The sequence below is a fragment of the Melanerpes formicivorus genome, unplaced genomic scaffold, assembly GCF_026170545.1.
Source record: "Melanerpes formicivorus ecotype bairdi unplaced genomic scaffold, bMelFor1.0.p_v2 SCAF_22, whole genome shotgun sequence".
NCBI classification, from domain to species: Eukaryota; Metazoa; Chordata; class Aves; order Piciformes; family Picidae; genus Melanerpes; species Melanerpes formicivorus.
The window spans coordinates 261,216-277,083 of record NW_027142374.1 but is presented as its reverse complement, the minus strand read 5'-3'; the positions used below and the strand labels follow the sequence as shown (position 1 = coordinate 277,083).

The window sequence follows — 15,868 nt, the reverse complement described above, 5'->3', positions numbered from 1 at the left end:
TTTGGTGGGGTTCATCCACTCTCCTTGGGTACAGTGGCAAATACTGAAAGGCAACCTGTCAGTTTTGCCTTGTTTAAAACCCTGTAACCTTCACACCCTAAGAGAGCAGCCTTAAAAGCATGCAGGCAATATGGGGCTCCTTCAGTGGGCTGGGTGGGTTTCAAACATACAAAGAGCCAGCATACCTTTCCAGTCAAGGTTGAGAGGTCATCTCCACCAATGACTTTTATATCCCCTGTTGACTGGTCATTCTAAGAAAGAGGAGGGTGAGGGTTAGAATTAAAGTACTATTCATCATAATCATAACTATAACAATGATTTTATTAATTCTAATAATAAGAATAATAAAGATAATAACAACAAACAGAATAAAGATCATAAATATTAGAAAGATGATATAATAATAATAATATAATGACACCACCACCCACCACCCCCTGCTTTGGCAGGGGCTTGGACTCAATCTCTGGATATTCCTTCCAATCTCTAATGTAAGGGCAACAAAGCTGGGGAGGGGTCTGGAGCACAGCCCTGTGAGGAGAGGCTGAGGGAGCTGGGGTTGCTTAGCCTGGAGAAGAGGAGGCTCAAGGGAGACCTTCTTGCTCCAGTCTGGGCCAGTTCTGGGCCCCTCAGGTTAGGAAAGATGTTGAGATGCTGGAAGGTGTCCAGAGAAGGGCAACAAAGCTGGGGAGGGGTCTGAAGCACAGCCCTGTGAGGAGAGGCTGAGGGAGCTGGGGTTGCTTAGCCTGGAGAAGAGGAGGCTCAGGGGAGACCTTCCTGCTCTCTCCAACTCCCTGAAGGGATGTTGTAGCCAGGTGGGGGTTGGTCTTTTCTCCCAGGCAATGAGTGCCAGAACAAGAGGACACAGTCTCAAGCTGTGCCAGGGGAGGTTTAGGCTGGAGGTTAGGAAGAAGTTCTTCATAGAAAGAGAGATTGGTCATTGGGATGCGCTGCCCAGGAGGGAGGTGGTGGAGTCACCATCACTGGAGGTGTTTAGGAAGAGAGTTGATAGGGTGCTTGGTGGCATGGTTTAGTTGATTAGGTGGTGTTGGGTGATAGGTTGGACTTGATGATCTCAAAGGTCTTTTCCAACCTATTATATGCTATTCTATGCTATTCTATTCTTTCTTCTATTCTATTCTACTATTCTATTCTATTCTAATGTTCTGTGACTCTGTAATGATGATGATAACAGAGATAGTAATAGGTGTCAGGTAATGATAGGGCTAGAAGGAATGGGAAAAAAAAAACCAGAAATGGGTAGATTGAGATTGGATGTTAGGAAGAAGTTGTTCCCCATGAGGGTGGTGAGAGCCTGGCACAGGTTGCCCAGGGAGGTGGTGGAAGCCTCCTGCCTGGAGGTGTTTGCAGCCAGGCTGGCTGTGGCTGTGAGCAACCTGCTGTAGTGTGAGGTGTCCCTGGCCATGGCAGGGAGTTGGAACTGGCTGAGCCTTGAGGTCCCTTCCAACCCTGACAATTCTATGATAAAGATAAGATAAAGATGATAAAGATAATGATGATGACAATAATTTTATAAAGCTAGAATAACAAGAACTTTTTTCTCCCAGCAACCATCAAGATGCCAATGCTTTCTGAAACACCACCAGTGTCTCTCTACCAACTCAGAAATCAGAAGTGATCCAATTCAATGATGGCATTTCAGACTGAAGACTGTCTGACAAGAGAGCTGCATGAATGAAGACACCACATCTCCTCTCTGGCTATTATCCATACATGTGTATCTAAAAAGACAGGATTTGCCATGCATTCCCTACAGATATGGAAATCAGGCACAAAGCATTTCAATCTCCAAGCTGCCTGCTGCTGTGTAGCTGCTGGTTTCCACCTTCAACTTTAATGCCTCAGAAAGCCTTCCTCTCTGAATAAGCAATCATAACCACAACAAGAATAGCCAGCTTCAGATTTAGAAACACAAGCTACAAAGTAAGCCAGCAAAAGCTTCTGTTTGCCTAACTTGCAACAAATATTGGCAGCCTATCAAATTACTTCTCACAGTAACTGAAAGGCAAGATAGGTGCAGCTCTGCAGCACGGCATTTGGCTTCAGTAAAGCTAGGCTTTGATACGTGAATTAATTGCTACCTAAGTCAAAATGTATAGGAAGGAAATTCCTGACAGTGAGGGTGGAGAGACACTGGCACAGGTTGCCCAGGGAAGCTGTGGATGATCCCTCCCTGGAGGTGTTCAAGGACAGGCCAGGGAGGTTGTAACTAGATGATCCAGCAGTGTGCCCAGGGGGCCAAGAAGGCCAAAGGCATCCTGGCCTGCATTAGGAACAGTGTGGCCAGCAGGAGCAGGGAGGTCATTGTGCCCTGTGCTCAGCACTGGTTAGGCCACACCTTGAGTCCTGTGTCCAGTTCTGGGCCCCTCAGTTTAAGAAGGACATCAAAACACTTGAAGGTGTCCAGAGAAGGGCAAAAAAGCTGGGGAGGGGTCTGGAGCACAGCCCTGTGAGGAGAGGCTGAGGGAGCTGGGGTTGCTTAGCCTGGAGAAGAGGAGGCTCAGGGGTGACCTCATTGCTCTCTACAACTACCTGAAGGGTGGTTGTAGACAGGAAGGGGTTGGTCTCTTCTCCCAGGTAATGAGCACCAGAACAAGAGGATACAGTCTCAGGCTGCACCAGGGGAAGTTTAGGCTGGAGGTGAGGAGAAAGTTCTTCACTGAGAGAGTTGTTCACCATTGGAATGTGCTGCCCAGGGAGATGGTGGAGTCCCCATCCCTGGAGGTGTTCAAGAGGGGATTGGATGTGGCACTTGGTGCCATGGTCTAGTCATGAGGTCTGTGGTGACAGGTTGGACTTGATGATCTATGAGGTCTCTTCCAACCTTGGTGATACTGTGATCTTCAGGGTCCCTTCCAACCCAACCCATTCTATGAGTCCCTGTTCAACACACTTGCTGCATGACCCAGCAGACAACTGCTGCTGAATGCCTGAGACAGTGCTAGGCCCAACCAGAAAAAATGTGATTTAGTTAAGCTCTGTATCCATAAAGCCAAAGGACATTTCCTGTGTTCAGCCTATCTTAAAATTACCTTAAATAACAGCTTCTTTAAACTTTCCCTTGTTTATGTTAGGGGATTCTCTCTTATCTATGCCTGCACTAGGAGGGATTTCACCTTCCTTCCACGGAGGGGTGTTAAAAAAAAGAAAAGAAAAATCACAGTATCACAGTATCACCAAGGTTGGAAGAGACCTCAAAGATCATCAAGTCCAACCTGCCACCACAGACCTCATGACTAGACCATGGCACCAAGTGCCACATCCAATCCCCTCTTGAACACCTCCAGGGGTGGGGACTCCACCACCTCCCTGGGCAGCACATTCCAATGGCTAAAAACTCTCTCAGGGAAGAACTTTCTCCTCACCTCTAGTCTAAACTTCCCCTGGCACAGCTTGAGACTGTGTCCTCTTGTTCTGCTGCTGCTTGCCTGGAAGAAGAGATCAACCTCCACCTGGCTACAACCACCTTTCAGGTAACTGTAGAGGGCAACAAGATCTCCCCTGAGCCTCCTCTTCTCCAGGATAAACAACCCCAGCTCCCTCAGCCTCTCCTCATACAGCTGTCCTTGAGACCTCTCCCCAGCCTTGTTGCCCTTCTCTGGACACATTCAAGAGTCTCAATGTCCTTCTTAAACTGAGGGGCCCAGAACTGGACACAGGACTCAAGGTGTGGCCTGACCAGTGCTGAGCACAGGGCACAATGACTTCCCTGCTCCTGCTGGCCACACTCTTCCTGATGCAGGCCAGGATGCCATTGGCCTTCTTGGCCACCTGGGCACACTGCTGGCTCATGTTTAGGCAGCTGTCAATCAGCACCCCCAGGTCCCTCTCTGTTTGGCAGCTCTCAGCCACTCTGACCCCAGCCTGTAGCTCTGCATGGGGTTGCTGTGGCCAAACTGCAGCACCTGGCACTTGGACTTGTTGAATGCCATCCTGTTGGACTCTGCCCATCTGTCCAGCCTGGCAAGGTCCCTCTGCAGAGCCTTCCTATCCTCTAACTGACCAACATCTGCTCCCAACTTGGTGTCATCTGCAAATTTGCTTTACAAAATAATGATGGAGAAAGATGGCACAGGTATTTGTTCCACTGAAATGATGTGCACAGATGACAGGCTCACAACTCTCAGGAAATGCATCAGATCAGGTTCCTGAGACTGAAAATCTCTTTGGCTACAAAGCAACACCCTGCACTCAAAACCAGACCAGCACCAAGCTATAGGCTCCTGCAAGCCTTTAGATCAGGCATAGTTAAGTGTGATGATCAGCAGAGTAATGACAATCTTAACCTGCAGTTTCCTCTTCCTTCCCACCCAAACCCATACAAATTGCTACCACTTTTTAATGCAAACCAGCAAACCTGCCTGGCATATAAACCTGCATTCCTATGCAGGTACTGAGCTCCTGAGCAATTAAAGGATAAAAACCCCCACACAGTTAAAAGGAACTTCTAGCACTGGTTGCAACCAGACTGCCACTGGAAAGAACTTTGTTTAATAATTAAGCCATGTTCTAATTACCTTCAGAAGCATTATTTCTAATATCAGGCCTGGGAAGACAGAACCACAGAACAGTAGGGGCTGGAAGGGACCTCTGGAGATCATTGAGCCCAACCCCCCTGCCAAGGCAGGTTCACCTGAAGAAGGTCAAAGACTTTAATGCTCTGTGGTTTAACACTTAAGAGTCTTAGTGTTTTCACTGCCTTCCCATTGTCACGGGTGGAAAACAATAATGCTTTACGAGGCCATAAATCCTGCCTCAAAGCGACTCCAGGACCACCTTTTAGAAGGTGTTTCAAGCTCCTGACAGTATTTGCTCTAAGGCTTGGTTAACAGGGATCCTCCAGAACCCTGCTGTGACCAGCTAACCAGAGCGGACCGTGACAAGCCCTCTTCTCCCTAGCGCCAGTGCAACACATCCGCTGTCTTTTCATAGTATCACCAAGGTTGGAAGAGATTTCAAAGATCATTAAGTCCAACCTGGCACCACAGACCTCATGACTAGACCATGGCACCAAGTGCCACATCCAATCCCCTCCTGAACACCTCCAGGGATGGGGACTCCACCACCTCCCTGGGCAGCACATTCCAATGACAAATGACTCTCTCAGTGAAGAGCTTTCTCCTCACCTCCAGCCTAAACCTCCCCTGGCACAGCTTGAGACTGTGTCCTCTTGTTCTGGTGCTCATTGCCTGGGAGAAGAGACCAACCCCATCCTGGCTACAACCACCTTTCAGGTAGTTGTAGAGGGCAATGAGGTCTCCCTGAGCCTCCTCTTCTCCAGGCTAAGCAACCCCAGCTCCCTCAGCCTCTCCTCACAGGGCTGTGCTCCAGACCCCTCCCCAGCTTTGTTGCCCTTCTCTGGACACCTTCAAGTGCCTCAATGTCCTTCTTAAACTGAGGGGCCCAGAACTGGACACAGGACTCCAGCTGTGGCCTAACCAGTGCAGAGTACAGGGGCACAATGACTTCCCTGCTCCTGCTGGCCACACTGTTCCTGATGCAGGCCAGGATGCCATTGGCCTTCTTGGCCTCCTGGGCACACTGCTGGCTCATGTTTAGGTGGCTGTCAATCAGCACCCCCAGGTCCCTTTCTGTTAGGCAGCTCTCCAGCCACTCTGACCCCAGCCTGTAGCTCTGCATGGGGGTGTTGTGGCCAAAGTGCAGCACCTGGCACTTGGACTTGTTGAATGCCATCCCATTGGACTCTGCCCATCTGTCCAGTCAGTTGAGGTCCCTCTGCAGAGCCCTTCTGCCCTCTAACTGACCAACATCTGCTCCCAGCTTGGTGTCATCTGCAAATTTGCTGATGACTGACTCAACCCCCTCATCCAGATCATCAATGAAGATATGGAAGAGGATGGGGCACAGCACTGATCCTTAAGGCACACCACTAGTGCCTGGCTGCCAGCTGGCTGTGGCACCATTCACCACCACTCTCTGGGCTCAGCCCTCCAGCCAGTTCCTAACCCAGCACAGAGTGTTGCAGTCCAAACCACAGCTGACAGCTGGCTGCCCTTCACCACTAGGTGAGGGATGCTTGCTCATTTCCAAGCTGAAATGCAGGAGACTGGTGGAAAGCCATTCTTCTTGTAGCACAAACAGCATAAACTGTTTGTCAAGAACACTGAGATCTGGATCTGTTCACAACCACTACCTTACCAGCGTGCCAGGCCACTGAAATTCCTCCACAAGGACTCAAAAAATGGAGTTCTGAGCAAAGTTTAATCACAGTTTGATCATGTCAGTGTTCTTGGGAGAATTATTTTTGGGTGCAGAACAGTATGAGCTCTGAATTGCAAGACAAAACCTCCCTCCCCCCCCCCCATATGCTTGTAAATATTAAATGATGGGTTTGAAGCAAGAATAGAACCTAATTACATCCATTTCAGAACCATTAGACGAGTTCAGCTGCTTTGTTTATGCACCCAGGGTATTTTTAACATCTTTTATCCCATCTGTAAAGACAGGCAGCATGATCTAGTTATCAAATCCAGAGAACAAGAAATCTGGCTCCACTTTTAACTGTCCATTAGAGTTTGTGACGGCTTCCACATCACTAAATGCAGATTGCTCCTTCCAGCAAAGCACAGATTAAAACAACAGAGCTGATTTAGCATCCTGACACTATTAGTGATGGAGGACCCAGCCAATCTGTTACATACATGTGCATGTTAGGACAATCTTATCCAGTCTGCCAAGTTATGCAATCTAGAGGATGCAAATCTGGATATTAATAACCACCTAAGAGTCCACAGAAATTAAATGCTCCTAAACACTGTAGTGGAGGCATCAGATGACAGCAGCTCCTCACTCCTCTCGAAGAAGAAACTGACAAAATCAACTCCCCCACCCCACGCCAACACCTCAGGGAAAACATTTTGCTTAGCTGTCTGCCCAAATTTCTCCTCTTTTCACCTATTCCTATTTACTACAAACTCCAGCTTTGAATTTCCATCAAAACTGCTTTGCTGCTCGCTCCCCTGGGAACATCCAAGGCACGGGATAGTTCTGGGGAGGAATAACCAAAAGCAGCTGTAGCCAAGAAATGAACCAAAGCATACCAAATGCACCACTATGAGCCAAGAACACATGCATGTAATAAGGCTGACTTGCTTCCTAACAGGTGCTTTGGGGCTTTTTTCAGGTGTTTCAAATAATTTCTCCATTAGTTTTTTCCCAGTTAGTCAGAAAGTGGAGCGTGGGCAAAGGTGTAGCCTTACTTAGACAAGTCAGCCACTGGAAAGGTTCCTTGAGGACAGCAGAAGATACACATTTTCCTCACCAAAATAAAAGGTAGGAGTCATCAGTTCCTATTCTCTGGAGAACAGAAGGCTACAGGGAGACCTTTATAGTGGCCTTCCAGGGCTTCAGAAGAGTTAGGGAAGGACTTTTTACAAGGGCCTGAGAGGCCTTGAGCACAGCCCTATGAGGAGAGGCTGGGGGAGCTGGGATTGTTTAGCCTGGAGAAGAGGAGGCTCAGGGGAGACCTCATTGCTCTCTACAACTACCTGAAGGAAGGTTGAAGCCAGGAAGGGGTTGGTCTCTTCTCCCAGGCAACCAGCACCAGAACAAGGGGACACAGTCTCAAGCTGTGCCAAGGGAAGTTTAGGCTGGAGGTGAGGAGAAAGTTCTTCACTGAGAGAGTTGTTAGCCATTGGAATGTGCTGCCCAGGGAGGTGGTGGAGTCCCCATCCCTGGAGGTGTTCAAGAGGGGATTGGACGTGGCACTCAGTGCCATGGTCTAGTCATGAGGTCTGTGGTGCCAGGTTGGACTGGATGATCTTTGAGGTCTCTTCCAACCTTAGTGATACTGTGACAGGATGAGAGGAATGGTTTTAAACTACAACAGGGTGGATTTAGATTGGATATTAGGAAGAAAGACTTTACAGTGAAGTGGTGAGACACTGGAATAGGTTGCCCAGGGAGGCTGTGTTCAAGGCCAGGTTGGATGAGGCCATGAGCAACCTGGGCTGGTGAGAGGTGTCCCTGCCCATGGCAGGGGAGGTTGAACTAGATGATCTTTGAGGTCCCTTCCAAGCCAGGCCATTCTACCAGTCTATGAACATGTTACCCTGTAATAGAGACATTCAGGTTTCTCTTCTGGCTTTTGCAGGCAGAATACAGAGGCAGGTGGTAGCATAGTGGTTAAATGGGCAGGATCCTGAACTCTGGGAGGAGCAGAAGGAAAGGGTGTCAAACAGCTCTCTCCACTGATGCAAATACGCTGCACAAGCACCGACAGCACCTTGTGAGATACAACCAAAGGCTGGCACAAAGCTTTCTGCCCAGCCTTGCCCTCTTCAGGACCATAGGTAAATTACTGCCTTGTGTTCAGCACATGTGAGCAGGGTTTCCAGGTAACCCCTGGACAGTCAGTTATGTGGATGCCTCAGGCAGCCAGAGCTGCTACTCCTCCTGAAAACTGCCTTGACCAAAGCCTGGCACAGCTCTGGGCTTCGCCACAAAACATTAGCAGCAATCATGAATTTGTGGAGTTCTTTGACAGCTCCAAACTAAGGCTGCAAATAACTCCATCTCTGGTTTCACAGTTTAACAAAATGAAGGATGAGGCTGAGTTTCCAATTAAGTCATCTCTACTTTCTTTTTCTACTGGCCTAAGCACTCATCTACAACTGGGACAAGTAGCCTGTGCTGCTGACTCAAACACAAAGCTGCTGAGAGGGAACTAACAGCATAACCTCACAACACAATTCATTCAAGCACTCTGAACTAATTATTTCCATGCTACAAGTGGAACAGATCATGAAGTCTGTCCTACAAACACGAGACTAGGCTGTCAGTGACAGAATGACACACTGGTAGGGGTTGGTAGGGACCTCTAGAGATCATCGAGTCCAAGCCCTTGCCAAGGCAAGTTCACCCAGAGAAGGTCAGGAGGCACACAGCCCTAGCATGCATCTGACACCTGCTCATTCCCTTGACCTGCACAAAGACAACCTCATGCTTCCCTCTTTAAAACTTACACATTACCTCATGCTACAGAACATTCACTTTCCCTATCAAGTTCAATCTTTGTGTTCAGAATGCAGATAAAATTGTTGCCCAACAAGGCAAACCCCAGGCAACCTATGTCTGTTCTTCACAAGGTTGTGCCATATTCAGTGGCCACTAATCATCAATCCAGGGGTGTGAATCTAGTGTTTCCCCAAGGCTAATTACAACTGATTTGTTCATTGTTTGGCTGAGCCAAACAAAAGATGGGATAGGGAACTTGGGTATAACTGCTTTCAAGCCTTCCTGTCCAAGGAATGGTGTCCAAGCCACATAAAGACTCCTAGACTTACATTCATTGTAACCACAGTTGCAGGAGAATCCAGCAGTGTGCCCAGGGGGCCAAGAAGGCCAAAGGCATCCTGGCCTGCATCAGGAACAGTGTGGCCAGCAGGAGCTGGGAAGTCATTGTGTCCTTGTACTCTGCACTGGTTAGGCCACACCTTGAGTGCTGTGACCAGTTCTGGGCTCCTCAGTTTAAGAAGGACATTGAGACACTTGAATGTGTCCAGAGAGGGGCAACAAGGCTGGGGAGGGGTCTGGAGCACAGCCCTGGGAGGAGAGGCTGAGGGAGCTGGGGTTGCTTAGCCTGGAGAAGAGGAGGCTCAGGGGAGACCTTCTTGCTCTCTACAACTACCTGAAGGGAGGTTGAAGCCAGGTTGGGGTTGGTCTCTTCTCCCAGGCAAGCAGCACCAGAACAAGAGGACACAGTCTCAAGCTGCACCAGGGCAAGTTTAGGCTCGAGGTGAGGAGAAAACTCTTCACAGAGAAGAGTCATTAGCTGCTGGAACGTGCTGCCCAGGGAGGTGGTGGAGTCCCCATCCCTGGAGGTGCTCAAGAGGGGACTGGACGTGGCCCTTGGTGCCATGATTTAGTCATGAGGTCTGTGGTGCCAGGTTGGACTGGATGATCTTTGAGGTCTCTTCCAACCTTGGTGATTCTGTGATTCTTTGTATTATTCTAGAGCCACAGCTTTAGAGGTGGGGTAAGGGCCAGAGAGGGAACTGCTTAAGAAGCTAAGAACATAGAAACTGTCCCTCTGCTCTGCACAAAGATTTTACAAGGCTGCAGACATACCAAGGTCTAAAAGAAAACAGATTATAGCCATGAAGCAGAGAAAGAGCAAATTAGTTTGTGACTCTCAATTCCCTTCATTGTTTGTTTAATATTAGCACATTCTGGCAGCAACAACATTAAACCACCTCTGCTGCCAATCTGACATTAGTCAGAGACAGATGAAACTTGCACGGTGCCGCAGAGATACTTACACAATAACTCTTCAGTCTAATGAAGTCGACAGTCATGGGGATTGATTTGTCACTGTTTCTGTTCAGTGCTTTGATGTAGTCTAATAAATCAGCAAAAAATTTATAGCCACCCTTGAGTACACAGAGGGCTACGATGTGGTGTCCTCCCATGCCCTTCATAATTTCTCGTGCCAGTCGCTCCGTCCTACACAAAACCAAGAAAGAGTTAGCTGTGGGAACACGTTCCACTTGCTCACTAGACAGCAGCAGCCTTTTGTACTGCTAGCAGCAGCCTTTTGTAACTGCTAGCAGCAGCAAATACATGCAGCAAACCTGGAAACATATTTTCCTGCACAGAAATATTTGCCTGCCGCCTGGGTCGCTTTCACACGTTATCGGTCAACAAAGTTTGGCTTCTCAAGGTTACCCTAACAACAGTGGCACTGCCAAAGGCCTTTGCTTTCATATGTCACGCTTGGCCAAAACAAATCTGAACACCATGAAGCTATTTTGCTGCCAGAGCAGCACAGAGCCACGAAAAAATGATTAAAGGAGTGGAACATCTTCCTTATGAGGAGAGCTGGGGATCTTTAGTTCAGAGCGTAGGAGACTAAGGGGCGACCTCATTCATGTTTATACATATGTAAAAGGGGAGTGCCAAGAGGCTGGAGCCAGGCTCTGCTTGGGGATGCCCAATGACAGCACAAGGGACAGAGGTGGAAGCTGAGGCTTAGGAAGTTCAATGGAAAGATGAGGAAACATTTTGTCACTGTGAGGGTGATAGAACACTGGAGCAGGCTGCCCAGGGAGGTTGCGGAGTCTCCCTTTCTGGAGGTATTCAAAGCCTGCCTGGATGTGTTCCTGTGTGATCTGCTCTAGGTGCTCCTGCTCTGGCAGGGGGCTCAGGCTGGATGATCTTTAGAGGTCCCTTCCAGCCCTTAACATTCTGTGACATGAAGGATACAAAGGTGTGTCTTCTCCTTCCAAAACAGGAAGGTGGAAGCTTCCATGCAAGGAGCAATGTAAACTAACACAACCAAACAGGCAGCAGCATGCACTGGGCAGCAAGAAAATTCTCAAACTGTAAACTGTTTATCTGCCAGGTTAGAATGCCAGAAATTCATCCTGACAGCAACATAGAATAGAATAGAACAGAGTAGAGCAGAACAGAGCAGAGTAGAGCAGAACAGAGCAGAACAGAGCAGAGCAGAGTAGAGCAGAACAGAGTAGAGCAGAGCAGCGTAGAGCAGAACAGAACAGCGTAGAGCAGAGCAGAGTAGAGCAGAATAGAACAGTGTAGAGAGAATAGAACAGAGTAGAGCAGAATAGAACAGAGTAGCGCAGAGCAGAGTAGAACAGAGTAGAGCAGAACAGAACAGAGCAGAGTAAACCAGGTTGGAAGAGACCTTTGAGATCATCGTGTCCAACCTATCACCCAACACCATCTGATCAACTAAACCATGCCACCAAGCACCACATCCAGTCTCTTCCTAAACACCTCCAGTGACGGGGACTCCACCATCTCCCTGGGCAGCACATTCCAATGGGCAATCACTCTCTCTGTGAAGAACTTCTTCCTAACCTCCAGCCTAAACCTCCCCTGGCACAGCTTGAGACTGTGTCCTCTTGTTCTGGTACACCAGCAAAGCAGGGCAAGAGAACCCTGCACCATTTTTTCCTGCAATCATTGTTTCTGAATTTATTTAGGACTTTATTTCAGAAAGCAATATAAGTCTTGTGCTGCCAGCAGGTTTGGCAGAGGAAACTGATCGCTGTAAGCATCACATCAATTACTTGATGCAATCTGCTTTGTCCAATTTTTCTCTCCACAAGGACTTCCAGTGCAAAGGTTTTACAGTGCTTTTTACACACCCACACCCATTTTATGGGGCTATTTATTCTAGCTAAGCAAACAGCACTATGCAAAACCCAGATGCATTCCTGACAGCAAGATCTCCAGGAAGATCCAGGCAGCGCCACTCTTAAATTGGCTGTGTGTCTCCAGCAACTGGATGTGTTGTTCCCTCTCTCAAAGGGAATTAGCAACCAGCAACAAGCAGATAAAACCAAAATTACAGGGCTTGTGCACCTATGTCTGACCACACAAGATAAAACTTCCACAGCACACAGTGCAGCAGGCACAGAAGTGCCAGACTGGTATTTGCAGAGGCTGATGTCCTTCCCAGAAGGCAGGAGAAGGTGGCTATCTACCAGATGAAGTCCAAGATGATGTGATTAGCAATTTACTTTGGTTAATATCCTAAGGAAAATCAAGAGACTGCAATTGTTTCACAACAAATTACCTCTCCTAATTACCTTTTAAGAAGGGTAAGCCATCAAAGAAATGCTGGCAAGAGAGTTTTAGATTGCCACACACTGCTTGGGAAACCATGGTAAAATTCCAAACATCAGCATAACTGCAAACAGAGCAACTCTTAGAAGCCAAACAAGAAAGAGTTAATTAGCACTTGTGCTGCTTAGCCTCCAATTAAATGTAATCTATTTAGATGGTCACCAGGCAGCAAAACTATCACTGGAAGACCGTTTATTCCAGCACCACAGAATCAGCTGGAGCTGCATTGCACTGTCTGAAGTCAAACCAACCTGTCCATGATGAGCCCATGAGGAATATAGACTTTTTCCAAGTCATCTGCATAATGTTTAGGGATGCAGAACAAGTCCAGGTCGTAACCTTGCTCGTCATCACCAATCTGAAAGGGAAAGAAGGTGAGGTTTCCACAAAGTCTTACAGAAAGCCCGTGGGGAGAAACTGCAAGCCCTCTGCTTTCTCCACTGAACTGCCAAGCCCATCATCATCAGAATCACCTTGCTTTCCCTCTCTGTAACAACATTAGTCACACCAAGCGCCGCAGCCTAACAGAGGCTAAGCTCACCCGGAGCTGTTTGAAACACCGCACAGGGCTGTTGTGCAACACAACGTGGGGCAGAAACGATGTCCTGACAACATTCCTCTACATCAGAGAGCAGGAAAACGAAGCAGCTACTTTACTGCACCACAAGCAGCCTCTTTATTCCACTGAAAACCAAACCAAACCCCGCCAAAACTACCAAGGAGGTTTTGAACGCCTTTGTGTAATGCGATACCTGCATTTGCAATCAAGCAAGAAGAGGTTTGGACATGGACATCTTCCAAATCTCCACAACACCAAGTCACAACAAAACACAAGAGCCAGTTTCCAGGACACGACAAGACAGCTAACACGTGCATGACAAGCCATGCTGCTCTGCAGCAAACCTCCTCAGACCACCACCTGCAAACTGGGGAGGTTCAAGATCTTCCAGGATGTGAAGTGAAAGCCTTACTTCAGCAGCCTGTTCTGCACGGGCAAATTCCCCGGGTGGAACAGCCTGCAATACTAGCAAGTGTACACTAATTAGGACAAGGGATTAGCATATGTATATAATTATAACCAAACACTGTTGAGGTTGGGGGCATACTGTCACAACAGCCTTCCCTGAACCTTAACCCTGCTGCAACAATGCCATTGTGGTTTTTAATTATTCCACTCCCCAGTTATGCAGCTTAATGATGAGGTGCAAAAGGAAGGCTTTCAGAGGGAAAACTGAAGTGACAGCTCACGGGGACAGGCATTTAAAGTATCCATCTTGCTTACTGTTGCCCTTGCAGGACATAATCTCATTTCTGTGTCCAAGGAACCGGTTACCTGCCCCGCGATCAGACAGCTTTTCTTGTTGTGTAAGCCCTGATGAATAGTTCTCCTTCCCATCCAAAACAGATCCACCAGACCCTGTATGAACTCCCCACGGCCCTGGCTCATGTGAGTCCCTGAGCAGTGTCCCAGCAACCCAGAGCAGGCTGTGACTTTAATAACGGGTCCCCCACCCACCAAACGTATGGCATTTTCCTGTGGTTCAGACCCATCGTTGTCTCCAGAGGTGTCTCCTAAACCTCCCTCGCTGCTTTTGGCGGGGAGTGGACCCTTGGTACAGAATTTTATCAGCTTATTTATATCGACGGCAGGGATTTACAGCCACAACCTCGGGGCCGGCCGAGCTCTCAGCCATGAGACGCCACATGGATTTCATGAGCACCTGGCTTCAAATAACTAAATAAAACGAAATGAATACGTAAGAGCCTCGGCAGCTATGGCAATGATGAACAAACAAACAAGCAAGCGAGCGAGCAAACAAACAAAATTAATAAAATACTAATAAAACACATCCCCCCGTACGCCCTTCCTCCGAAAGCGCATCCTAACTGAAGCACCCAAACGCTCTGCGCTGCCTCCCCAGCACGCCGCGGAAAAGCAACAGGAATAGGAAGTTGTGCGGCGCAGGGCTCTGGCTGCTGGAAGTTATTTCACCTTCATCTCCCGAGGCGGCAACTCCGGCTCTCCCCAGCCGCCTCCGCCTTTCACTCCTCCCGAGGCGCCCCCCGGCACCGCCAACCCTCCCTGCCGGCTTGCCGCCCGGCGGCGCGGAGCGGAGCGGAGCGGGCACCCAGGCCTCTGCAGCGCCCGGGGCACGGCACCGCGCCATGCCCGGCTGAGCCAAGCCACGGAGCCCCGGGCCCGGCGCCGGGAGGCCGTGGCTCCCCTCAAGGTGACTCGGCGGGGCGGCGGCCCCCGCCGCTGAGGGACGACTCCCGCCCCGCTCCCTCGCCATTCACCGGGGTCGTGGGGGGGCAGGCAGGACCCCCCCTTCCCTTAGCCGGCGACGGCAAGGCGAGAGTCACCCCCGCAAGGCGCCCGGCAGACCCCGGCTCGGCGCGGCGGCGGCAGCGGGCAGGCGTCCCCGCCGTGGGAGGAGGGGGGAGGCCGCGGCGGCGCCGAGAGCCGCACTCACCACGATGCAGGGGCTGGGGGTCGCCATGGAGCGGGACGGCCCGCCGGCAGAGGCTGCGGGCGGCGAGGTGGAGCGGCGCGGCGGCAGCGGCAGCTGGCGGCGAGGAGGCGCCGCGCCCCGCAGCGGCCCCGGCCCCGGCCCCGGCGCCGCCTCCGCTCCCTCCGCGCTCCCCGCCCTCAACATGGCCGCGCCGCCGCCGCTCGCTCCGGCGGCCTTCACTGGCCCCGGCCCAGCGCGGGGGCCAGGGACGGGCACGGGGATGGGGACAGCAGTAGGAATGGGGAGAAGGGGGGGGGGGACTGAGCGTGAGCATGGGGCGGCCCCGCCCCGCCGGCAGCCGCCTGCCTGGGGGCGCTGAGAGCTGCTCTCGGCCGCCGCGGCACCGCTACCCGGGATGGTCTGGGCGGTCATTGCTCATCGCCGGTCCCCTCGCCTAGCCTGAGCCGTCCCTGTGCCATCGCGGGCGCCCTACCCTCGCTAGGGCTGTCCCAGTGCCGGGAGAGGGGCAGGAGACCCCCGGGCACACACCCAGCCCTATCCCGGGGTCTCCAGAGCTGGGCGGCCCCTCTGCTCCAGCACGGTGTGGAGATGTCCGTCCGTTCCCCTCGTGTCTCCATGGCAAAGTCACTCGTGTCCCCACGGGGGAATGGCGTGTGGAATGGCTGTCGTTCAGAAACCCAAGCACAGGGGATGCTTTTCCTTCTCATCCAGTCATTAAGGTTGGAAAGGACAGAATCACAGAATCAACCAGGTTGGAAGAG

General features: G+C 50.3%; 1 protein-coding gene across 1 annotated transcript in view; it reads right to left on the bottom strand.

Annotated features, from left to right (window-relative positions):
• Positions 1 to 15,204, bottom strand: part of HPRT1 (hypoxanthine phosphoribosyltransferase 1) — a 31,911-nt gene extending 16,707 nt beyond the window's left edge. The window contains exons 1-4 of the mRNA XM_068151752.1: positions 15,108 to 15,204; positions 12,885 to 12,991; positions 10,302 to 10,485; positions 186 to 251 (exon numbers count right to left, since the gene is read on the bottom strand). Of these exons, the coding sequence (XP_068007853.1) occupies positions 186 to 251; positions 10,302 to 10,485; positions 12,885 to 12,991; positions 15,108 to 15,134 (384 nt within the window). The 5' untranslated portion in view covers positions 15,135 to 15,204. The remainder of the gene's footprint in view (positions 1 to 185; positions 252 to 10,301; positions 10,486 to 12,884; positions 12,992 to 15,107) is intronic.
• Between the last annotated feature and the right edge of the window lie 664 nt (positions 15,205 to 15,868).